Source organism: Leptopilina boulardi, unplaced genomic scaffold (genome assembly GCF_019393585.1).
Source record: "Leptopilina boulardi isolate dan_hultmark-lab unplaced genomic scaffold, ZJU_Lbou_2.1 LbouV2_30, whole genome shotgun sequence".
Lineage (NCBI taxonomy): Eukaryota > Metazoa > Arthropoda > Insecta > Hymenoptera > Figitidae > Leptopilina > Leptopilina boulardi.
Window position 1 is genome coordinate 1,140,430 of NW_026137863.1, and position 26,748 is coordinate 1,167,177.

The window sequence follows — 26,748 nt, forward strand, 5'->3', positions numbered from 1 at the left end:
CATTACGAAGAACAAATTTTAGGTTATGATTAGGTTAACAAGAAAAGCCAATGAGCATTACAATAACATTGATTTCTATGGTATTTCTCTAAGTACATTTTCTATAAGTATATACACTTGTACGGATGGACACTGCTCTTATACATGTAAATAAATAAAATTTCTTTGTTATAAATGCTGCTAATTCTCGCGATGACTTGACTATTTTACCGCAGTGACTTAATGATGATGATAAAACACAGACGTAACTCCCTTGGAAATATTTGTTTCTGTCAACTTTGGCAAATGGAGAAAATTTTTTTTATTTTTCCTAAAGCATATAATTTAAACGCCAGTGAAAGAATGGAATCACATTTGCGGGTATTTCAGCTACTTTAAGGTCATCATATCTCATTCTATACAGTCGAAACTCATTAAGCCGGGTAATTTTCGGACTGACTTTAAAAATCGATTTTCACACTTTGCAATCGTATATTCATCATTCTGGATGAAATTAGAGAAAAGTAGAAAAAAAAGAAGAAGAAGAAGAAGAAGTAGTAGAAAAAGAAGATGACTGCTGAGGTATTCCAATAAGATGAGTAGCGGATCTTGAGCAAAACATAGACTGAACGTTAAGCTACTATATAGCAAGAGGGAGAAGATCCTATTGGTCTGGAATGCACCAAAAATAAATTCGGCGTCGCGACGTTTTACTGTTTTGTGGAACGCCACGAGATGTGGTACGTGCGCCACTCTATTTGCTGCAATCTTCTTCTTCTTTTTTTTTTTCCTTCTCTCGTTCCATACGTGCGTTCATCTGTTCAGTTCTTTTTTTTCGACCTGTACACTTCACTTGCAGAATGAGACAGGTGCAGACGCTCACCCAAGAATCTTGGGTGGTGCTTATCGTGCTAGCAAATCGCCCCATCTGATTCCAAACGTTTTTTTAAAGGAAGTCCGGAATTTATCCTTCTCTTTCTCGCTTATATATCTCTTCAATTCGTGGAATCACTCTCCCCATATTGAGACTTGTTTCAAAATTCTTAATAAATCCCGCAAAAGAATATTCGTGTACTGAGAAATTTTCTTAAAATAACATTTCTATAAAAGAATAAATTATTTTCAAAGAAAACGCTTTAATAATACAAGTGAATGGTAATTTAAAATTTTTTTTAAAAGGGGTTTGATTCAGACAACAAATGGTATTTAAATTAAAATTTCGAAGAAACCAAAGGATTTTTGTTGTGTAAATTCCGTTGGGAGAATCAAAATTTTGTTGTGGCAGCAGAAAAATTTTGGTTTGGTTTTGGTATTTAATCCAAAATTTTGAAAGTACCAAAAGATTTTGTTGAAGAAACAGAAAAATTTTGGTTGGGTTTAGACAACAATTGGTATTTAATCCAAAATTTTTGAAGGTACCGAAGGATTTTTGTTGTATTAACTAAATTCCGTTGGGACAACCACAATTTTTCTGTTACTACAACAAAATTTTAGTTTGGTTTAGACAATAAATGGTATTTAATCCAAAATTTTAAAGGTACCAAAAGATTTTGTTGTGTTAATTAAATTCCGTTGGTACAAAACTAAAATTTTGTTGTAGCAACAGTAAAATTTTGGTTTGGTTTGGACAACAATTGGTATTTAATCAAAAATTTTGAAGGTACCAAAGGATTTTTGTTGTATTAACTAAATTCCGTTGGGACAATCAAAATTTTATTGTAGCAACAGAATTTTTTTAAAATAAATTAACAAACAAAAACCATGTTAGCAAATGTAAATAAAATTTTCCAATTCAAATTATCCCTAATTCTACAAAAAAATTGCACTACTTTTAGAAAAATGTAAATTGTCATTTACAAACTATTATTTATTCGTGACAAAAATTCCTAAAACTGGTATTTTTCCAGGTGTTTCCAATTCTCTCCTTTGGTCTATTATTTTAGTTAATAAATGTAATTTCCTATGTACTAACTCTTTTTATGACTCTTGTTTCTTTTTTTTTTATGAACAAATTTCCCACAATTTTCTTTTTTTTTCACCTTGCAGAAATGAGAACATAAAAGAGACAAGTATATAAAATCATATAGTTATTTTCTGTGCCTTTTACTTTCGTTTTTTAGTGAGGGGAGAAAATTTTTTCTTTTTTTTTTTTTTTATCTTATATAAAAGAGTATAGCGTCGTGGCGCCTTGTTCAGAAATATTTTTGCGACCATTTCCCTCCTCTGCGAAGAACTTTGTTATTCGATGTCAGTCGGCCTTGAACCGCGAAGACGTTTATACTGTAATGTACCAACAGTTGGCGAAAAAAAAAAAAAAAATGTGACCGTTGAAACGAAAGTGATATATGGTTAAAGTTTACAAAATTAATAGCCTAAAGGGGGGGTTTTCATTTAAGAAATTTAATTTGCAGAAATACTCACGGAATTTATATAATTTATGTTTGTTTTATTTTTTTTTTGCGAAATCAATCTACTTTTTTTCATAGAAACAAAATTATTTGTATAAATAATTTATAGAAATAATTTTGCTTTTTTACACCTGCATTTATTTATTTATTTTTTTATTTTCTTTAATAACTTCTACTTATGGCTGTAAATGATACACTTATTTTCATAACTGGTTTTCTACAGGACAATAGTTTGTCTTTTTCGTTTCCTGTTTCTTTTCTTTCTTTCTCTATTTTTTTTGCCCTTTTTTTTGTTAATAGCGTGATCCAATTGTCGCAGGATAAAACTAAATAAGTGCTTCAACTTAACGCGTGAGTGAATACAAAACTACAACTGAGAGAAAAGAGAGGAGAGGATTGCATTTTGTGATTGGTGCGCTTTACCTTCCATTAACTCTCGCATGTTCATGTTCTTTACTATATATATATATACTCTAGATGATGATGCTCGGCTTTTGCACACTGACGTATAACTCTTCGAGGCGGCTCGTTATTCATAGAAAACCCTCATTTTTTGCCAATAAAAACCAGTGGAATTCTCTCACAGCAGCGTCAACGAAACTATAAAATCCGATCGACCTCCCATGCCGTCATCTATGCGTTATAAAAAAGAAAAAAAACAGCACATCAAAAGTTGACAATTCTAAGAATTTTATTCTCTTAAGGATATATGTCAAAGCCTGAAATTCAAAATCATCAAATTTTTAAAGACGCCGAATTTTCATTTATCCGAAATTACAAATGGCCGAACGAACATTCGACAGAAAGATTTCGGAGCAACCAATTAGAAATTATCTAAAATTGCACCGAAAACTTTCTGTCGCTTATTTGTTCGGCCATTTGTGGCGTCTTAAAAATTCTATCAATTAAAAATACATACAAATAAAAATCCGCAGTGATTCGAGGTGATTCTATAAATAGAGACACAAAAGCCAGATTGATGGAATGATGAGAAAGAGATAAAGAAATATATATGCAGAATAAATTTCTGCGAGGAGAAAGCAAAAACAAAAGAATAGTGCACACATATCATCCCGATTAATCGTATAAATTCGCATGCAATATCTATATTATAATTATACTATTATTGAAGTGCTCGTATATATATATATATATATGTATATATATATACGAATTGTTGCATATCAACGGGCATTAATGGATATCCGAGAGAGAGACAATGGGATTCTGATGACCATGCTGATCCCAGCCTAGTAAGGCGAGCCTGACCTATCGTATCGTTGACGTAATGGCGCCTTGCAATAGATGAATAGAGGGCTGGAGATGCCACGCTGAAAGGCATCAAGAATGAAAGGCAATGGTTCAGCGGAGTAGAAAAAAAACAGAGAGAGACAGAGAGAGAGGAGAGAAAAAAATAATCGCGAATACAATAGAATGAAAATGAAATGCCCAAGGAAGCCAGCACAATTTATATACGCTTTGCTCTCTGCTCTCTTATAAAGAATCTATTCCGTGATGAAGAATATGTATTTATGCGTCGAAAACGAAAATATTTTTATCCTAATCTTTGTTGCGTAATTTTAATTTCTCTAAGTTTTGGTATTGCTTCTTCTGAAGTACTTCTAATATCACTCGATTTCTTCTAATATGTGATATGAGTACTTCTAATACTTTTAGTACTTGTATTACTTCTAATAAACGTCTTCTAATTCTTCTGCTAAGCCTAACAGCCTCTGGAAACACGGAGAAAAATGGAAAACAAAAATAAAATTTTTCAACGGTTGCTAAGAATTTTTTTGCCTTAGTAACGGATGCTAAGGATTTTGTTGCCTTAGCAACGGATGCTATGGATTTTTTTGCCTTAGCAACGGATGCTAAGGATTGTTTTTCTTTAGCAACGGTTGCTAAGGATTTTTTTGCCTTAGTAGCGAATGCTACGGATTTTTCTGCCTTAGCAACGGATACTAAGGATTTTATTTCCGTTTGCTAAGGATTTTATTTCCGTTTGCTAAGGATTTTTTTGCCTTAGTAGCGAATGCTACGGATTTTTCTGCCTTAGCAACGGTTACTACGGATTTTATTGCCTTAGCAACGGATGCTATAGATTTTTTTGCCTTAGCAACGGATGCTAAGGATTGTTTTTCTTTAGCAACGGTTGCTAAGGATTTTTTTGCCTTAGTAGTTGATGCTAAGGATTTTTCTGCCTTAGCAACGGATACTAAGGATTTTATTTCCGTTTGCTAAGGATTTTTTTGCCTTCGTAGCTGATGCTACGGATTTTTCTGCCCTAGCAACGGATGCTAAAGATTTAATTTCCGTTTGCTGGGGATTTTTTTTTGCCTTAGCAAAGGTTGCTATGGATATTTTTCCTTAGCATCGGTTTTTCCTTCAACAACAACTCTTTATATAAGAACAATCGAACATTAAAAAAAATCTAATTTGCACATTTTATTTCATTTTTTATTTTATTTGAATTAAAAGTACAAGAAACGTATATTGTTTCCTTTTTAATAAATTTTGTTATTTTCTCTCTTCACGTAATATTACTATTATTTTTTTAAACCGTGAAATGACCAAGGGTGTTAATTGCAAATTTTAATTAGGTGTTGATTCGCGAGGGGAAGGATTAGAAAGCGTAAGAAACTTGAATTTATTTTTTATCTATCACATAATATAAAAATCGTATATGTAGCCAGTGAAAAAAAAATTTCCTTTTTAGATATATGACAATTTTTTTTCTATTTTAATTTTTATCTGATATTTTTTTGATTTATTTTTATTATAAAAAAATTGCATTACAATCGAATTAAATAGAATAATGTGTGATCGATGCAAATGCATATATACAATGTCGAGAGGAAGTAATCGGTTTCGGAAGAATTCGGTCTGCCCGCCCAGGATGTCATTGTTACGAAACTAGCTGAACCCTGAATCCGTTCATGTTACTTTTATTCGCAATTAGATCAGCTTAAGGTACTCTATGTTTATAAATTCGATTTTGATCAAGAATTTATAGAAACTTGTTTCTTTTTTATCCTCAAGTGTTTTATATACTGTACGTGATATACTAATAATAATAAATAATAAATTAATATATTATTGAATTAAAAATAATTAAATGCAATTTTATATATACATATATATATGAATTCAAGTTTTGGTCCATTGGAGTATAATTTTATAAATATGTATGAAATCACATGTTTCTGGCGCGCGTGCAAAATTGCTAACAGAATTCATGGAACGAAAGTTCATCCTTGAATAATAGCGGACGTCTTGTAAACGAAACGAGGGCGGAATAAGGTCCATATTTACAGGCGTATTACATACCAGAGAGTTAGAAAAAAAAAATATTTATCTTCTCGGTTATGTAACGGGATTTCAGGAAGTGCCTTCACGTGTGCTGGAATTCTATATAAGTGACGATTTGCTAGGGTATATATATAATAAACCATCCGAGATAAATTTCTCAATAAAAATTGCTATTAAAAAAAAATGCATCAATTTAAAAATATTTGAATTTATAAATTCATAAAATATTATTTTAATCGAAATAATAATATAATTATAAAATTATAAATAATAATAATTAAATATATTGAAAAGAAGAAGTTTATTATTTTTTTGAGAATGTCACATATTATATAGTTCAAGAAACTGTGGATAATTAATTCATTAGCAATAAATAATTACTTTCCCTGAAATTTATGACTTTTCAATATTCATTTTATTGAGTTTTAAAATATTCGAAGCACTTAGATATACATAATATAATGTCTATAACATTGAAATAATATGTAAAACAGGCGCAATTAATCAGTGGATTTATATACCAATGAGATTTTAATCTCCCAAACTAATTAGGCATATTCAAGTTCATTAACGATCTTAATATCAAGTTCTACATTTAGATGAATGGAAATTAGATATACGTAATTTTAAATGAAATTCTAAATGTATTATAGAATGTGATAAATACCAATTTGGGAAATTATACATATTATCTTTAATTTGCATCTTATTCTCGGCATATACGCTTAAGAATCTTTATCTTCCCTTTTATTTTTTATTACCTCTGGTTCTTTGATTCTTTGATTTTATAATTAAAAAAATAGTTTTATTTTTTGTTGAGTTTTTACAGCGACTGGGTCAATTGTAGAATAATGAAATTGTTTGGTTGAAAATTGCATCCGCCTGCAGATTAGAATTCCCAACCAGACGTAGAATTATCTTTTTCAGACCAAGCAACAGGCATCACAAAAGTGAGAAATTTCACGGCCTCTCTATGTTGTATTATCCTTCAGTTCCGTTTTCCAGATTAAAACAAAGACCCTCTTGTAATAAAGTAGTGGTAGTAGTATAGATGTTGTCGGTTGTGTCCCATCACAGCAGGTGACTATGTTTAATATTCAAATATAGAAAATTTCCAGTATTTTTTCATATATATTTATTCTTTTCAACCGATCCTCACGGTATTAGTATAAATATTTATTGAAAACCACTTCGAAGAATATATGAACCATATCCTCCAAAAATTATGGCTTCCTATAAATACCTAAATATATTCTTTTAGTCGGGGAATTCCTCTTTTAAAAATTTTGATTATAAATCTCTGCCACATCAATTTTCGAAGCTACCAAAACAATAAAATTTGCTTTATGTTATGAGAAAAATGGAAAAGAAAAATAAAATTTTACAACTGTTGCTAAGGATTTTTTTTTTTGTCTTAGTAACGGATGCTAAGGATTTTTTTGCCTTAGTGACGGATGCTAAAGATTTTTTTTCCTTAGTAACGGATGCTAAGGATTTTTTTGCCTTAGTAACGGATGCTAAAGATTTTTTTGCCTTAGCAACGGATGCTAAGGATTTTTTTGCCTTAGTAACGGATGCTAAGGATTTTTTTGCCCTAGTAACGGATGCTAAAGATTTTTTTGCCTTAGCAACGGATGCTAAGGATTGTTTTGCCTTAGCAACCGTTGTTAAGTATTTTTGTGCCTTAGTAACGGTTGCTAAGGATTTTTTTTACTATTTCAGAAGTAAATTTTACTATTTTCGGGGTTAAAATTACGAAATGCGGAGAAACTTCCAGCCACGTCAGATGAGTACATTTCTAAACTAGGAATGCTTTTCTTTTTATGTGTCATTTCCTGCTAATGACTTAAACCAAAATTATAAGTTGCTCTCTTTATGGGACAATCTATTTGTAAGAGAAAAAAATTTTCCATTTTTCTAAATAAAAATCCCTATATTGTAGTACATATAAGTGCGATGCCGGATGGCGTTCTGCATGGTCACTCAGCCCGAACCATCGTCCACTGTCAGAAACACCATGAATATGACGTCATTCGCTACGGTCACTGCTTGAAATATTCACTGTTCTTTGACTTTTTTTTTTTTCTAAAGTGTAAATTGTTCCCCTCCCCTAAAAAAAATTAAGGGTAAATCATAAACAATTAATTGTTTCTAAATGAATTAAAATTTTAATATCATTTATCCATTGAGAAAAATTTGCTATTGAATCAAACAGCAAAGGCATAAAAATTATTGATTCTGAAGCATATAGAATATTATATTCTATAGCATATGCTTCAGAATCAATCATTTTTATGCCTTTGCTGTTGATTCAATAGAATATTTTTCTCAATATCTGAGATAGATCATTTATGGATCATTTATCCTAAAAATATAAAATAATGATGAGTTTGAAAGGCTTAGAAAAATGAATAAATTATCCCTCGCACTACCCATTTTTGCAATCGTGACATAATGATTTATTGCAACAGGAAATATTACGAAATATTCAAGTAGGATAATTAAAAATTTATTATATATATACAAATCATTGTGTAAAGAAATGTTGCTTATAAAAAAAATATCCCAAAAGCACAAAACCCTAAAAAATAAGAAACGGAGAACTTTATACATATTTCATTTCCTAAATAATTTTTTTTAAACGCCTATTATTTGTCTCGCATCTTCTTTATGGAAAACAGTTATTTCCGAATTAAATATATACAAAAGGCTTTTTTTTTTTTTGTTATCCCTTTAAAAAATACAGTTTTTAGGAACATCCTGTGCATAAGAGCATTGCAACAGAAACGTGAATCACTTGATGGTATATATAAAAAGGTTCTTGCGCCACTTTTCGTCCACTATATGTACTATATATATATGAATTCTTATCATATGTACATCGACCGGATATCTTGTAACTTGACGGCTCGACGATTCATCCTCCCTTTTCCCGCTATTGTATGGAAATTTGAGTACCAAAAAAAAAAAAAATCCATCATTCCCCTTTCTTCCTGAAAAAATTTCTTTGAATCTTTCATTTTTATTTAAAATTTTTTGAATTTTCTATAATTTGCTTTCATTTTAAGTTTTGTAACTTAAAAATATTTTTTTCCATTGCTATAAAAATTCATTCATTTATAAAATTATTTAAAGAGAACTAATAATTTTGGCAAAAATTCATTAAGCTATTGCTTCTCCAATTTTTTTTTTTTAGTATATATGTTCTGATTTTCAATATATTTATATACAACAATATATTTTATAATTGTGTGTGGGTCGTATCTGTGTGTTTATTATAGAAGTGAAAGGCCATTGTTTTGTTATAATAGTTTGAAATTCTTTCTCGATGTATCTTTATACAAGAAAAGCCGTGAAAATTTATTAACAACAAAATACTCGCGCATAGATTCACACGAATAGTGCTCGCATTCAATATTATATCCTTTTATTCGTATTTATTCTCAATATATTTTGTATTGAGAAGATTGGTACTTTCTTACATAAAACCTTATAACGAGCTGACTTTCCACAATTTATTTTTTTTTTTTTGAGAAATTTTCCTTTGATCACATTTTTATTATTTCCAAATCATTATAAAATATATTTTAAACTTTATTGTATTTTCAATTTAAATGTCAATTATTCGCTAAAATTTTTCTTAGTTAATTGCCAATGCGGAAATTGTTATTCTAAATATACTGAATACATAAAATAACAAAATGATAATAGTACCTATAATAATAATATTAATAATAAGAGTAAATAATAATAATAATAATAATAGTAGTAATAATAAATAATAATAAAAATCGCGCAAAAAAAATTATAATAATAATATAAATAAAAAATAATCAAATATGATAATTAAAAAAATAATATAAAATTAATCCAAAAATTATTTGAATTAATTAATATTAATTTAATTTGAATTAAAATTAGCATAATTTTTTTTTCACTTTCTTTTTTGTTATTTTGATAATTAATTAATTACACTAGTACGAAAGGGCACTGCTCGTATTTACAAATAAATAAATATAATTTGATTATTATTGTCATTTTTTTAGTTTTTTTTTTTAATAATTGACTATTATTTTTTAATATTAAATTATTTTTTTGCTCATTATAAAATTTATATATATATAATATATTATATAGAATTGACGGCATGGGAAACTAATTTATTCTCCAATATATATTTATATATATGGAAAAAAGAGAGATCACACGCTTCTTTTCATCGTGTTTGCATTGGCAATTGATCTTGATTCCCAATGCACCTGCAAACATGAAAATAATTTGATAGCACAGAAATGGAATATATAACCGCAATATATATTATATATATATATATCGATACAAAAGAATTGCGCGATCAACGTCATTTTACACCCAATGGGAATTGAACAAAAAATATAAATAATATAAAAATACAAAATCGCGCTTCTTTATTTTTTATACATTTTGTATATAAAATATATTTGTATTCGCATACAATAAGGAAGAGTATAACTCTTCTATTGATATACAAATATGCTATGAAATAGAAAATTGGTATATATAAAATATTGAGAAATTCTATATAGAAATTAAAATTCAATCGAATATTATTTTAATTTTTCTCACTTGGTTTTCTCAACTTTAATTTATCGTTTTTCATGTCTTGATTATTATTTTATTTCCCATGGCTCGATTTTATTTCTTTTTATTTATTTAACTCGTTTTTAGTCATAGTTTACCATTTCTATAACAAATATGTGTATATCATTATTTATAATGGAAAAAAATGGTTTTTGTGATAAAATTTTCAATTAGAAATTTTTTACACTAATTTTGAATTAGTAAATATTTTAATATTTTATTATATATTATTATATATATTATAAATATAAATTAATTAATTATTAATTTAATTAATTTTTAATTTTTATATATTATTATTTATTATATATTTTATTTTATTTTTATTTTTTTATGTTTTTATATTAATATTTTATTATTTTTTTATTTTATGAATTAATTAAATTTTACTAATTTTTTTTTATCCCATTTTTATTTAATCAGATTGACGGAATTTTTTTTATATCAATTTTTATTAATTAATATATTAATTATCCTTTAATTAATATTAATTGATTAAATAAAAATTGTACAATAAAAAAAGATACTACAAAACAAAAGCAGCAAAAAAAAATGAAATTAATTAGTGAAAAAGAAAATTGGATATATTTTCGGAATAAAAAGAGGACCTTTGATCGTAAAAGATTTTTTTTTTTATTTATTTATTTATTTTTTTTTTTAAATTGCCGACACTCGAAAAAAAACGAGAGAGCGCCCTTTGGGATTTGCACTTGCGGCGAATTACGATCGTGAAAAGGTATATAAAGGCATGCGCCATTATTCTCCTTCATCCTCTAATTTCCTGACTTCCTCCGCTTCTTTATCGCCCTGTTAATTCCTTTTCTCGCCTCGATGGAAGCCCATCGCTCATCCGCGCGCGAAAATATTCGTCGAGTGCGACTTTTGCCTGGGACGCGCGGCAATATCATCATCAGTTAAAATGTTTTATTATATATATATATATATATATTTCTTTATTTTCCTTCGTTGCGCGAGAAAATTTAATGTGCATCGCATCCCTTTATCGTCTTGCGCATGGAGAATTTTATTTTTTATAAAAGACAATTTCGCTTTTTTTTACTTATTATTTTATTTATTTTCTTTATTTTCTTTTAATTAATTTTAACAACAATTAATTCGTTAATTATACTTTTAATAATTACAATTTTCGAAATAATTTATTTATTTTGTTAACAAGGTTTTTTTTTATTTATTTATTATTTTTATCAAATTTTTTCGTGAAATTTGTAAAATTTAAAAAAAATAATTATATAACAAGAAAATTAAATATTTCGTTTCGAATTAATTAAAAGTTAAGTAATAAAAAAAAAAGAAAAGTAATTATTATTCAACTATTAATTAATTGTTAATTACATGTTTACGTTGAATAAACTGTATTTGGAATTTATAAAATTAAAAAAAATAAAATTTCATGAATTCAATAAAGAAAATTATTATTTTCTAATTATAATTTTGTTATTAAAATGAAATTTCTGTTATTTTGTAAAGAAAATTATTTTACGGTTCGAACCATCGTATATATAATCAATAATTTATAGAAATCTCATTAAATCCATTTTGCTAATGAAAGTTCAGTAGTAATAGTGTAGTAAGCTTAAAACTGCCAATCGAGTAATGAGCACGTTTATGAAACAACATAATCATCTCTTCGGGATGATAGCTTTATGAAAATGATGGCATTGGAGAAAAATTTATAAAAAAAAAAATCTTGATTCAAAAGGATTTCCTGCACTCTCTCGTCCCTACAGAAATAATAATTGATAATCTTCATCATCGCAGAGATAATTTATAATCAAAACTATATATATATACAAAAAGCATATAATATTTATTATAGAATCGTTTTTCTTTCGGTTGATCAATTAACGTCTCATTTATCGCAAAATCTTTACGACCTTCTGATATGTGAATGTGGGTGTTTAGAGTGAATTAAAGGCTTTCTCTTGATCTGTGGTAACTATTATTGGTATATGGGTGGTTTTTTTTTTTTTTTTTCTCTTTTTTTTTGTTACACAGGAGTTGTTGCTTGAAGGCTCTTTCTCCATCACTATGTGAAAAGACATTCTAAGATTCCTGAATCTATAGGTGCATCGATATAGAGAGGAATTACCACCCACAAGTCGCACCCATTTTCTACATTTGCGGTTTAGTTTTACTCTATTCAAAGTTGATGGGAAGTTTTATTGAATTGTATACAAGAAACTGTTTCATTATATTTACAATTTACAATCAAAGTACATAGATAATTACATAAGTATATATTTTTATTATTTTATTTTTTTTGTATTTTTTAATTTATATATTTATTTTTTATTTCATTTTTTAATTGATATTTATTTTTTTATTTCATTTTTTAATTGATATTTATTTTTTTATTTCATTTTTTAATTTTTATACATATTTTTTTTTATTTCATTATTTTTTTTTATTTTTCGGTTTTCAATATCTCGTGATTTCCCAATGAAAATATTTCCATTAAAAAAATATTGATTTTTTTTAAAAAATGTAATCCAGGAAATTTATTATATTTTCTAAAAAGAATATATTTCCTTTCTTGACAATTTAGTCAATAAAATTATTGTTATACATTTCAATTATTACATATCAACCGCAGGATAATCGTTTTATAGTTTCCTCGAGATCCAACAATTTCAGATTGTTATAAAGATTTCTTTTTTTTTTTTTTCTTTCTTTTTTGAAAAATTATCGAAAGGAATTTCTTCTTCATTGAATTCATGGAACAATTTATTTATTTATTTATTTATTTTTTTGTTTGTTTCAGAAATGCCAGGTGCTCAAGGAAGAAAATCAAAGGTTACAGGACGCTCTGACTGCAAATCGAATGCCTCGTGTTCAAGTCATCGACAATGTTTTCCTCCAAACCCAAGTCAATACACTACAATGGCAACTTAAACAGGTAAATTATTTTTTCTCATTTAAAAATATATATTTATTATTAATAATTTTATTTTTTTAAATTTATTTATTAATAATAATTTATAAATTTTTTTTGTAGAGAAAAAAAATGTAAATCAAAAAAATTTTATTTATATATTAAAATAATTAATTAATTAATAATAATATAAATATTAATATAATATATTATTAATATTATTAATATATATTATTATTATTATATATTAATATTTATATTTCATTTAAAAAAAATATAAAAATATTTATATTGATATTAATACCTATTATTTAATTAATTTTTATTTATTTATTTTTTTTTATTTATTTTATTTATTATTTTTATTTCATAAAAAAAATTATGCATATAAAGTTGACATCAAAATTGATAATAGGGATCTTTCACCTTGCTTACCTTGCTCCTTTTATTATACACGTCCTTCTAGGGACAAAGTCGATTTTATCGAAGTAATTTTTCGCGAGACAACTTACGTAAGATTAATAAGATTGCATTTTGATAAATGTATTATAATTCTAAGATAAAAATTATATTTGAAATTAATCAAAAAAAAATATCTGTCGAAGGATATTGATTTCTTTCTTTAAAAATTACTAAGAGATTTTTATTTATTTATTATTTTTTTTAATTTATTTTTTACTTCCTATTTTTGGATTTCTAACTATTATTCATTATTCTTCGTTTTTTTTTTATTTTATTTTAACAAATTAATTAATTTCAACAAATCTAATTTTTATAATTTTAAATTCCTTTACAGTAATTATTATAATCTTTGATTATTTTTTCCTTTTATATTTCGTTTTTTTTTATTTTTGTTTTATTTCTTTATTTCCTCTTTTCTCCAATTTTTATGATTGTGTATTTTTCAGAAAATATTTATATTTAATTGTGTTTATTTAATTTAATATTTATTTTATTTTATTTATTATAATTAATAATAATTAATAATAATTTATTTATTTTAATTTATTTATTTTAATTTATTATTTGTTTATTATATTTAATATTTATTTCCTTTTTTTTTTTAAATCAAAAATTAACGATTATTATTTTTTTTCGCAGACTGAATCAAATCGACAAATGTACCGTTCATTGATGGAGCAAGTGGTTCGTTTCTTGGATCGAACCCGGAAGAGCCTTGACATTCTTCATGAGAAGAGCAGTGCCAAGGACAAAGGCCGGGTACCAAGGAGTCGTAGCGTTCACACTGTTCATATTGAACCCTCACCAAGCCCAGGAGCTTCGACGACGTCATCATCGTCCTCTGAATCCTCCAGGTTTACGAGGGCAAAATCAGTTAATCAAATATCGCCAAGTCCATCTTTACTCAAAGATTTTACATGGTCAGTTTTAAGAAGAAACGATTCTATTCATTCAACAACGCCAAGATTTAAAATTGCTGCATCAAAACAAGATTTAAATAAAACACACGATGGTGTTGTTTATCGACGACCCAAACAACATGAACACGATCCTGATTTAGTGCCACCAGAAAAATTGTCCCAGGAGGCATTCAGGTACAAATTAAAAAAAAAAAATTACTGAAAAAATTTATACAAATATAAATATTATTATTTATTTTATATAATTATTTATAATTATAAAAAAAATTCATAGAGAAAACATTTTTTTAAATTATTTATTAGTTAATAAAATTGATTAGAATAAATAATCAAAATTGTATTATTTTGCAGATTGATGAGAACTGTTCAATCATTATTGGCAATGCGTGATCCGGATTTAATGAAAATGACATCAATGGAAAATAATGGTTCAATAACATTGTCCGATGATCATCAGCATCATAATAATAATCATCATCATCACGAAATGTCATTATCGATGCAGCCGAATAATTTTGCCAATTCAACAACATTACCCGAGACATCGTTTGTCAGCGATCATGATAGCAGTGATCGTGGCAATGAATCGTGCAATGAAACCGAAAACAATAATAATAGAACGATATGTAAAAATTCCACAAATACAATTGATAATGCCAATGATAATTTGTCATTATTGCCAAGAGCAAGAAGATCACTTGATGCAACATCTTTAAATTCAGGAAGCAGTAAAACAACAGACGATGAGGTTTTAACAAATACCGATAATTTCGTTGTTGTTGAATCAATATCGAAACGTGATTTTTTCACTGGTGAATCACGATCGATTAAAAAAATTGAAAAAGATGTTAAAATAAGACCAAAACCATCGAATAGCGTTAGTAGCGCGGAGGATGAAAGTGGATTTTCCTCCATGAGCTCATTTCAGGTAAAATTATTGAGATTTTTTTTTTTTAAACGCGATTTAATTCGTTTTTTTCTATTTTTTTTCTCTAATAATTATATTTTTGTTACTGGATTTATTTATTTAATAAATTATTATAATAATAAAAGTATAAATTAAATATTTGAAAAAATTAAAATTTTTTAAACTTCGATTTGAAAAATAATGAATTTATTAACTTTTTGAATTTACAGGAAGTTGGATTGCCATCGGCGATTCCATTTTCTTCACCAGTAAAAGGCTGCCATACAGAAGTCGGACTTCCGGAAGTGCCACTCGATAAAGTGAGACATCGACGCTGGTCCTCGACTCCAGCTGAAATTCAAGCTCTCTTCAAACGCCATAGTGGCAGTTTTGCAAATTCTCAGACCACAACAGAATCGTTAAGTGTCTGGGTTTGAATCCGAATAAAAAAGGAGTGCAATTCTTGGAACAATTTACCGATAATTATCGTCAGAATTCTTTTTTTTTTTTTTTTTTTTTTTTAATTTCATTTTTCGTTTTCCACTGTAAATAGTTATTAGTCTCGCTAATTAATGTGATCTTCGCTTTATAGTTAATACTTTCGCAGAAAGCTTTTTTTTTCACTCCCTCATACAATTGTGAATATTGTTCTTTTTTTTCTGAACTAATGTCGATCAGAGGGGCAATGATAAATATTAGATATTTTTGTTTTTTTTTAATTTTTTTATTTACTATTTCAAAATTACCTTCTGGAAAAAAAATTGATAAAGACTGGTATTTGAAATAATCATTGAAAATAGTTTTAATTTTTAGAATTTTAAGCTCTCGCTTTATTTAAATTGAATTATTAAATGAAATTTCGTCGAATTTTATTCTCTGTTAATGCATTCGATAATTGTATTTTTGAAAAGATTTTTTTTCTCTTTTTTTTTGTTTAAATATGGCTAATAATATATAACAAACAATTTTTTATTTAAAAAGAAAAATATCAAAATACCAAAAAAAAAAAATTATGAAAAATATTTTTAAAAAATTATAAAATAAAAAGCGAAAAAGAAACAAATGTTCGTGATGCTAAAAAAAAAGAAATGATTCATAATAATTATTTATGATACTAAAGTTTTTGTATAACTTTCATATCTAGTGATACATATTTAAAACAAATTCGTACATATATATATGCATTTATTTATTTTAAGAAAACTCTTGTGTCAAAATTTTGAATTTCTTTTTAGTGAATGGAAATTAATTTTTATTTAAACTCTTTGTAATTACAGTCGAAGCATGTACGTTAGTTTTTAAGTCACTGAAAAGTAAAAATGTACTATTTACTTTTAAGATATAATTAAATATTTGCATGATATGTCCTGCGAATGTTTTTTTTTTTTTTTTTTTTTCTTATATTTTGCATTAGAATTTATAAGATTTTTCAAATCGTCAAAGTTAAAAATTTGAAATTTAATTAAAGCTCGTTTACGCTAAAAAGTGACTGTATTATTAATTTTGAAATTCGTTTGTTTGCATTTATCGTTACTTTTACAGGGTAGAAAGAAATGTTTATTTGTAACGTATTTGTTAAATAAAACGTAGATTTCATCAACTCTCAAACAATTAAATTTGTTTCATTGTTTTTAAACTCTCAATTGTCAAAATTATTGTTATGAAATTTTTTTTTCTTGGTCGTTGTTAATTAATTTTAAAGTGAATAATTTTTAATTATTAAAGAATTAATAATAGATTATTTAAAATATCAATTATAATATTAATATTATGTTATATAATTTAATTGTATAATATTTTTTATTATTTTTAAATTTATTTAAATATATAAATTTATTTATTTTTCCATTTATTTACAAATGGTAAGCATTCAAACAATAAACAAAAACAAAAATTGTAGGAATTTTATTTTAAATTGTATGTAATGTTTGAATTTCCCGCCGTTAGAGAAATTAGTTAATGTGAAATCCGAAAGTGGCGCTAGTGTACTTCCGTCAGGCGGGAAATCAGTGTTCCACAGAATTTTGTGGCTGTCGGTTAACAATTGTAGTAGTGCGTGTAATTTTGAATAAATATTATGATATAAAGTGAATTTCGATAAATTATTTATATTTGGGACAAAGTACTGGTAACGTATTCTTCGGATGTTTATTAATTTATTGTGATTCGTGTCATTAAGTGCCGTGTTAACGTCTATGAAAATATCATGAACGTTTCAGGTTAAAATTGATCATCTTTTATCGATTATAGAGTATTTCGTTAAATTTATCAATTATTCCTTCAATTCGCTAAGAAAGATTAAGAATTATTAATAATTATTATCTTTGTGAAACAATTTTTTGATTATTTGTAAAGAATCGTGAAATGACGGTTGCCCCTGATGGTAGGCAATTTTCCGACAGGTAAAATTTCTAAAACTTTGCTTTGAGTAATTTTTTTTTAGTTTTACTGTTGTTAAATTATACTTTGCTTAAAATTTCAACTTTTTTGTTACGTATTTCAGGATGATTTAGTGTTATATTTGATTTTAAATATATAATGTAATTTGAATATCCCGCCATTTGCGAAATTAGTTAATGTCAAAATCGCCAGTGGCGCTAGTGTTCTTCCGCCAGGCGGGAAATCAGTATTGCACAGAATTTTCTGATTGTCGGTTAACAATTGTAGTAGTGCGTGAGATTTTGAGTAAATAATGCGATATAAAGTGAATTTCGATAAATTATTTACATTCTGGACAAAGTTCTAGTAACGTATTCTTCGGATGCTTATTAATTTATTGTGATTCGTGTCATTAAGTGCCGTGTCAACGTCTGTGAAAATATCATGAACGATTCAGGTTAAAATTCATCGATGGTCAGTTTACAGGGTTTTTTGTTAAATTTATCAATTATTCTTTCAATTTGTGAGGAAGGAGAGATTTTATCAGTAAAAATGATTAATAATTATTATCTTTCTGAAACAATTTTTTTTGGTAATTTGGGAAAAATCGTGAAGTGACGGTTACCCCTGATGGTAGGCAATTTCACCGACAGTTGAAATTGAAAATTTTTTAGACTTTGTTTTGACTCATTTTTTTACTTTTACTGTTGTTAAATTAATCTTTAGTTGAAATTTCAATTTTTTTGTTACGTATTTCAGGATAATTTAGTATTATATTTAATTAATTTACGGAGTTTATGATTTGCAAATTTTTTGAATTGTGCAAATTTTCGCGCACTTAGTATGAGGTTCTCGCTGTCAGGTGGCGTTGCTGTCGCCATTTTTCACCACTTTTCAAGTTTGTGTACTTATTCTCATAATCATTTTACGTAACATTTTAGTTATTTTACAGTTATTTATAGATTTTTTCAGTTGACATAGTAATAAAAATTGTTTCTCGAAGTATAAAATATAAGAATAGTTTTTTGAAATACATAAAATTTCATTTGTGATTAATAGTCGGTGATAGCGTCGTTTGCCGGTAGATTCATGTCGTGGGTGTTAGAAATATAAGTAGTTTTCGTTAAAAACAAATTAATCTAGGGTAAATTTTATTGAAAATTAGATTCAATATTGTTTTGGCCTTCTTATAATTTGAATAGATAACAAGTTTTTGTAGTGTGAGGTAAAAAAAACTTCAATTGTTTTTGTTTCATAGAAAGTGAGGTTATGTTTACATCAATTGTCGGAGTGCCGGTTTAAAGAAAGTTGCCCAATTGTTTTGATTGTATTTTTTTTTTTAATTTATACAAGTATTGTTGTGAAATGTGAACAAAAAATTAATGTTAAATGTGACTTTATTAAAAGTGGACAGTTAAACGTAAAAGTAGTCGGTAGTGCGTGATTTTAAAATCGAATATAATTGTGTTGTGAATAATTGCATTTCTCGATGGATCATAATATATGGACCTCTAAAAACATGGAAATCTGGATTGGATAGTTGGCTATTTTTCAACAAATGGTGAGTGAAATAAATTAATAATAAGTATGACAATTTTTTGTTTTAAAATAATTTTTGGTTAATGTTGATTTAAAAGAAAAACAAAACTTAAATCCTAGGGGGGGGGGGTTGTAAACAAAATAATTTCGACTTTTTTTATTTTTGGATCAAATTCACCAATTGGTTCGACTTTTTTTTCCCATTCTTTCCCTGTGTTAGAAACAGATTATAAGTCTTTGTTGTAATTTATAGTTTAGATAATAAAAAATTAATTTAATGTAAATTGGATTGAGGCAGGAAAAAAAATTTTGTTGGTACAATCAAAATCGTATATTCTATTCAAAAAAAAAATTGTTAGACATTTTCTTATCTTCAAGAAATGTTTTATTGAATTAAATAAATTTTCTCCACATCGTGCATAATTAGGATCGAAAATTGGAATCTTATAAAATTTCTTTTATTTTGTGCCAGTGTTGTTGAGAATAGAAATTAGATTTATTACGCACTGAAAAAAAAAATTCTTTGATTTAAATATATTCGATTACTTGACTATTATCAAATAAATATTTACTTGAACCAAATAATTTTTATTTGAATTAAATAAATTGTATTTGAACCAATTGACTCAATAATAATAATTAAATATAATAAATTAAATAATAATTATTTGATATAAATAAATATTTATTTGATAATAGTCAAGTAATCGAGTATTTGAATTAAATAAATTTTTTTTTTCAGTGTACTAATTCGTTAGCTTTAAATCGCGAATAAAATGTTTTAAATCATTTTACAAAAATTTATTTTTAATAATTCATAATATATTTTGAAAAAATAAATAAAATTGATATAAAAATTAGTTTTTGCTTTTGAATAAATTTTTGCTTAAATGTTAATGTTTTAATTTTCATTTAAATCTTTTTTTGTTTTATTAAAAATTAAATTTATTATTTTCATTAATTATTTTAATTATTATTATTAATTATTATTAATAATTTTAATTATTATTATTATTATTAATAATAATTTTAATTGTTATTATTATTATTATTATTATTATTAATTGTAATTGTTATTATTATTAATTTTAATTATTTTTAATTTATAAATCCTAATAATAAAAAAATATATTTTTTTTATTTCTTATATTTTAAATATTTTCGATAATAATTCTATATAAATTTTGAAAATCAAAACAAAAATATAAATTTGCAAAAGGGAAATTCTCTCTCAAATCTCTATTAGGAAAGCGTGTCATCGAAATATGTAGAGGAAGGTCGGGGTAGAATTCTTGTGTACATTCCAACGAGAAGACGCGTATAGATATATAATTATTTCTACTAAAATGTATATAGCGCATGTTATATACGCTTATCAGTATCGCTAGAGAGAAGGGAGGGGGGACATACATAAAATAACCACGTGTTGTTATCAGCAGCATATTTTCTTAACAAGCTGGTCTGCGATTTGTCTGAAAGATCGCGCCACTATGCAAGACTCTTTTTAGATTGATTTTCAAGAGCATAGAACGGAGCACCGAGTGCTCGGTGTTATTTTAATGTGCCACGGCGCGGTCGGCAGCGTTCGGTGCGTGTGTACGTGGGTGAAGACGGGAACGACCCGAACGACGGTGACGAGGAACATTGACGACAACGACGACAACGACGACGTCGATCAAATTTCGCAACGAGCACTAGGGCCTGTCGTGAGGTTCTGGTGCGCGGGTGTCTCATATTCCTCGATCCGCCGGGGGTTAAAAAAAAAAAATTTATTTTCCTACCTACAATTTTTTTTTTCATTACGAATTTTTTTTGTCAGCATTTTATAACATAAAATAATTTTAAAAAAAAAATCGTGTGTCCTGGTGAATGTGTGTGTATGTTTCGTGTAGCGCAGTGCGTGAAATGAGTGACAAGGACCGATCATCTCCCACCTTAGTTGAAAGCAGCCTCAAGTCGTTACTCGACCAACCCAGTATTTTTCCCCTCATTGGTAAGCTTTTTTTTTTTTTAAAAAAAAGTTTAAATCAGCATATGATAAATTTAATTCTCCGTTTATAGTTTTGTCAGTGAGTTTTAATATTTCGAATGTTTGATTATTTTTAGTTATTTTAATTTTTGAATTAGTTTTGGTATTGGTTTTTTTTTGAAAAAAAATGAAAGCAACCGGGAAATCGTCTGCTATTTCTCGTGGACTCGTGCGCCTTTCCCAAAGGCATCGAGCAAAGGGCAAAGGTCGTTCACGTCCAGCGCAAATTCAAAGTAATGTAATATGTCAGGTCTTATCAGAAGTTGGTTTCGATTTTTTAATTCAAGTTCATGTTTGAGACGTGAATTAGATTTTCCTTTCGAATATTGTCGATTTTTAAATGAATTTTTTAGTACACGCACACACAGTGAATTTTCATTGAAACCCGCGCAATGCGGTTGTTGAAACTATGGTAGCGCTTACTAGCGGTGATTTTATGAGAGATTCGTCAATTTATTTTGCTTTTTTCCTTGATCAATTTGATTTTTTTTTTTTTTTTGGTAAATACAGAGAGAGAGAGAGAGAGAGATAGGGAGGGAAATAAAATAATGAAATATCTTGTGTGTTTGTTTCAATAATTGAGTGCCTTTTTAGAAAGGCACTTTCAATAGTCGAGTGGTTAATTAGTAAATGGGGAAATACGATGCAGTTTTTTTAGTTAGGACAAGAGAGAGAGAGAGAGAAAGAGGTTTTCTACCAATGTGTTTGTATTTGTATTCGTTGTTGCGCCGGCGCTCATCTCGTGATTAACCTCGTTCAGACCCTGTGGCGCACCACGTGACACCGCATGCAGTCTAACTAACCTAACCCATAGTCACTCTTTTTTTTACGCTCGAACGGAAATCCAACCAAACGGAAAACCCATGATTTTAAATTCTAATTACACTCTTGATTTTATTTTTTTTCAAAACTTAAAATTCAAATATAAAACCTGATTATTTTTTTTTTTACATTCTCATTAATGTGAAAAGATAATTTGGTTTTCATTGTAAATTCCAAGAGTGAAAGTATTTTTTTTCGGAGACAATAACTAATTAGTTTTTAATGATAAACATTATTTTTTAATTTTTAACTAATATTGTTTTCAAGTTTGTTAAATATTAATTAAAGATATGTTAAGAATTTTTTTAATTAAAATTATTTTTAAATATTAAAAAATTTTGTTATTATTATTATTATTATTATAAATTATTATAATAAAAGCAGATTATTTTGTGCAAATTTTTGGCGTTGGAATTTTTTTTAACATCTTCTATTTCAATTTCTATGTTTTTCTTGTAATCAAGACTGTAATTTCGTAAATCAAGTAGATAAAATTTTTTTGTAGAAAGTGACACTAAGAGATAAATAATCATTATTAATGATTTCAATAATATTTTCAAAATGAAAGTGTAATTTTTTGAAATGATTAGAAATGTTCTAATCTTTAATAAAGATTAATGAAATGTAATAATAGTAATAATCATTATTATAATTAAAATTAATAAAGTTAACAATTAAATAATTTTTATTAAATTTAATAATTCAAGAGTATTAATTAATCCTAACTTCTAATTTGTTAGGATATTTTAAGTTTTCAATTCAGATGAATAATAACGATAATAATAATAAAAATAATAACATTAATTTATATTATATATTTTACTGATATGAAAATAAGTTTTTAGAAACAATTTTGAAAATTTATTTAAAAAATTATATTGAAAATTTGAGACGATATGAATACATGTTAAAGTTAAAATGAAAAGGCGAATAACATGAAACATATCTTAATCATATCAAGACTATTCTTACACCTCAATGATACACACAAGTGATATGAAATATCTGCATGCAGGATCGTGTGTATCATATCAGATATAGAATGTTAGATAAAAGGGTGTCTCGACAGTATATGCAGTTGCTTTCATCAAGTCTTTTAATCAGTAACAAGTTTTAACAAGGAAAAATATAGAAACGAAAAAAAAAAGAATTTTTTTTTCCTTGTATTTCATAAAAAGAAAAAAATTTCTAAAAAGAATGACGCTTTTATATAAATAAAGAGGTTATGTTAATTTTTCTATTAGATATTTTAAAAATGTCTAATTTTTGAATCTTCCAATTAATATATAGTGCAAATTAACGTTTTTCAAATGAGAATTTCGAAAAAGTTGACCTTCCGGGTTCTGTTTTTATTATATTCTGATATGTATGTATGTGTTTTTGTATATCTGTATATTATGTGGTCTATTGATCAACGTGAATGCATGCAACTATGTAACTTCTAGAATTTCCGTTCTACCCGCTTCCAAGTTTAGTAATGGAACAATGTTCCATTGCACGCAAACCTCATATGGCCTATATATACATATATATATACAATATTTATACCACGTTTGCTCATTTTTCGAAATTTGAAAAACTTATGCATACAGTATTCCTCTCAAACAGGCTCGAAAAATCGTTTTCATTTTATTCAATTCGAAATTTCATGGAATATAGAATAGAATCGATATATAGGAAATTGGATGGAATATGGTTTGAAGTAATAGTATAGAAGAAATACATTTCTATTTTAATGAAAAAAAAAACAAAAAAGAAAAGAAAATGGTTGCGTTATTCATTTGAATTAATAAATACGTGATATACAATTTTCTTTTTTTTGTTGTTGATATATCTTTAAATACGGTTAAAAAATACAAATATATGATTAACGTATCCATATCTCAGAATCCGCGAAACTAGATCATGAATTCCGCGAAATTAGATCACGAATTACGCGATACTAGATCAGAAATTCCGCGAAATAGATCGCAGATATGAGATAATTCACGAAACTAGGTCACGAATTCCGCGAAATTAGATCACGGTTTCGTGAAACTAGGTCCCGAATTCCGCGAAACTAAATCACGCATTACGCGAAATTAAAACTCGATTTCTGCGAAATTAAATCACGGATTTCAAGAAACTATAATTGTAAGTTCCGAATTTCGTGAAACTAGGTCCTGAATTTCTTGAAATTAGATCATGGTTGTGTGAAACTTGGTCCCGAATTCTGCGAAACTAAATCCCGTATTACGCGAAACTAAATCGTGAAATTCGCGAAATTAGATCACGGATTTACGCGATGCTAGATCAGAAATTCCGCGAAACTAGGTCACGAATTCCGTGAAATTGGATCACGGTTACGTAAAACTAGGTCCCGAATTCCGCGAAACTAAATCACGCATTAAACGAAATTAAACCTCGATTTCTGCGAAATTAAATCACGGATTTCAAGAAACTAAGTTCCGAATTTCGTGAAACTAGGTCCTGAATTCCGTGAAATTAGATAAGGGTTTACGCGAAACAAAATCTCGATTACTGCAAAATTAAGAACGGATTTCGTGAAACTAGGTCACGAATTCCGCGAAATTAGATCATGGTTTTGTGAAACTGGGTCCCGAATTCTGCGAAACTAAATCACGTATTACGCGAAACTAAGTCGTGAATTTCGCGAAATTAGATCACGGATTTACGCGATACTAGATCAGAAATTCCGCGAAATAGATCGCAGACATTAGATAATTCGCGAAACTAGGTCACGAATTCCGCGAAATTAGATCACGGTTTCGTGAAACTAGGTCCCGAATTCCGCGAAACTAAAGCACGCATTACGCGAAATTAAAACTCGATTTCTGCGAAATTAAATCACGGATTTCAAGAAACTAAGTTCCGAATTTCGTGAAACTAGGTCTTGAATTCCGTGAAATTAGATAACGGTTTACGCGAAACTGGCTCACGGATTACGTGAAACAAAATCACGATTACTGCGAAATGAAATAACGGATATCGAGAAACTAGGTCGAAATTAGATCACGGCTTTGTAAAATTGGGTTCCGAATTCCGCGAAACTAGGTCGTTAATTTCGCGAAATTAGATCACGGATTTACGCAAAATTAGGTCGTGGATTTCACGAAATTAGATCGCAGATTATGTGAAATTACGTCGCCGATTTCGTGACATTAGATCACGGATTATGCGAAACTAAATTACAAATTTCGCAAAAATAAGTCGCGGATTTCGCGAAACTAAGTTCCGAATTCTGCGAAAGTAGGTCATGAATTCCGCGAAACTAAATCGCGGATTCGGCAAAATCGCTAAATTAGATCTTAGATTCCATAATTTCGCGCCTTTCTATGGTTATTAGATTCATTTTAGTGGTTGAAATTTTTGTGTCTGAAAATTTACATAGAAATTCGTAAATATGAATATTTGTCAACCATTGAAATAGATGTCCAAATCATAGAATGGTTGTGTGAGAGAAAAACATAATTTAAATGAATTATTATTTGTGAATAGAACTGTATGCATTGTATATTTGTATAAAGCGCACTATTTGGGGATTATAAAGTAAAACCGGCTACCACCGGACATTTCATTAAGACATGACGCGTCCCACTTTAAACTCGTTACTCTATCATATCGAGCCAAATCCAGTATACTGGTCAATACTCATCATCTACTCTCTTAAGTTTACGTTGGAAAAGTTTAAATTTCAAACTTTCAATTCCATTTTAATTTTAACAAAGTAAAACTGTGAAACTTTTTTGTTAGATCTTTTTACTTAATTTCGTATATATATCTATCTATATATCAACACTTACAGAATCTGTATAAAAATGTATCAATCGTTATAAAAAAAAAAATGACAGTTTAAATCTTGCTCTCCTGTTATCTAATCATAAATTAACTACTAGTCTCATAAAGAAGGTAATTGCGTAAGAACACTCTTATTATCAAACTATTATTCTACTATGTAATTGGTTGTTACATTGTTTCATGAAATTCTTTAGAATATTTAAGTTAAGTGTTTTATCTGAAAATGAAACTATTTTTATTGTCTTCTTCCGTTGTTTTTAAATCTCCTTTAATCTTATATGGTGGTACAGTCTCAGCAAATTTAATAATCTTTTACAAATTTTTTCTATATCAAAATTTATTTTAAATATATTGTTGCATATACAATATCATCTTTTATACATATTTCTTTCAAACTGTAAAATATTGATTAAAACTTTTATTTTATGACTTGAAAAATGGACTAACTCTCTTGGAGTGTAAAATGGAAGATTTTACTATTTTTAAAATTTTAATGGTACATGCACTTCGATTCTATATCACCCATAAACTCTTGCAATAAACCAACCCATAGCATGCAGGTCCATCAGTTATCGTAACTACCGATCACAATTTACGGGCCGGACGTTGTAACTGATTACACTATTACGAGGATGATCACTTGGTCATGCATTAAGCTATCACCTTTTTTTTTTTTTTTT

The 26,748-nt window shown here is 27.5% G+C and overlaps 2 protein-coding genes across 3 annotated transcripts in view; both read left to right on the top strand.

Annotated features, from left to right (window-relative positions):
• Positions 1 to 17,124, top strand: part of LOC127282456 (uncharacterized) — a 43,004-nt gene extending 25,880 nt beyond the window's left edge. Inside the window, exons 3-6 of the mRNA XM_051306697.1 lie at positions 13,102 to 13,236; positions 14,314 to 14,768; positions 14,946 to 15,522; positions 15,732 to 17,124. Coding sequence (XP_051162654.1) covers positions 13,102 to 13,236; positions 14,314 to 14,768; positions 14,946 to 15,522; positions 15,732 to 15,938 — 1,374 coding nt within the window. The 3' untranslated portion in view covers positions 15,939 to 17,124. The remainder of the gene's footprint in view (positions 1 to 13,101; positions 13,237 to 14,313; positions 14,769 to 14,945; positions 15,523 to 15,731) is intronic.
• A 3,838-nt stretch (positions 17,125 to 20,962) lies between these two features.
• LOC127282459 (thyrotroph embryonic factor) overlaps positions 20,963 to 26,748 on the top strand; it is a 123,971-nt gene continuing 118,185 nt past the window's right edge. For both annotated transcript variants that reach the window (XM_051306702.1, XM_051306700.1), the window contains exon 1: positions 20,963 to 21,412. In XM_051306702.1, coding sequence (XP_051162659.1) covers positions 21,289 to 21,412 — 124 coding nt within the window. In that variant the 5' untranslated portion in view covers positions 20,963 to 21,288. The remainder of the gene's footprint in view (positions 21,413 to 26,748) is intronic.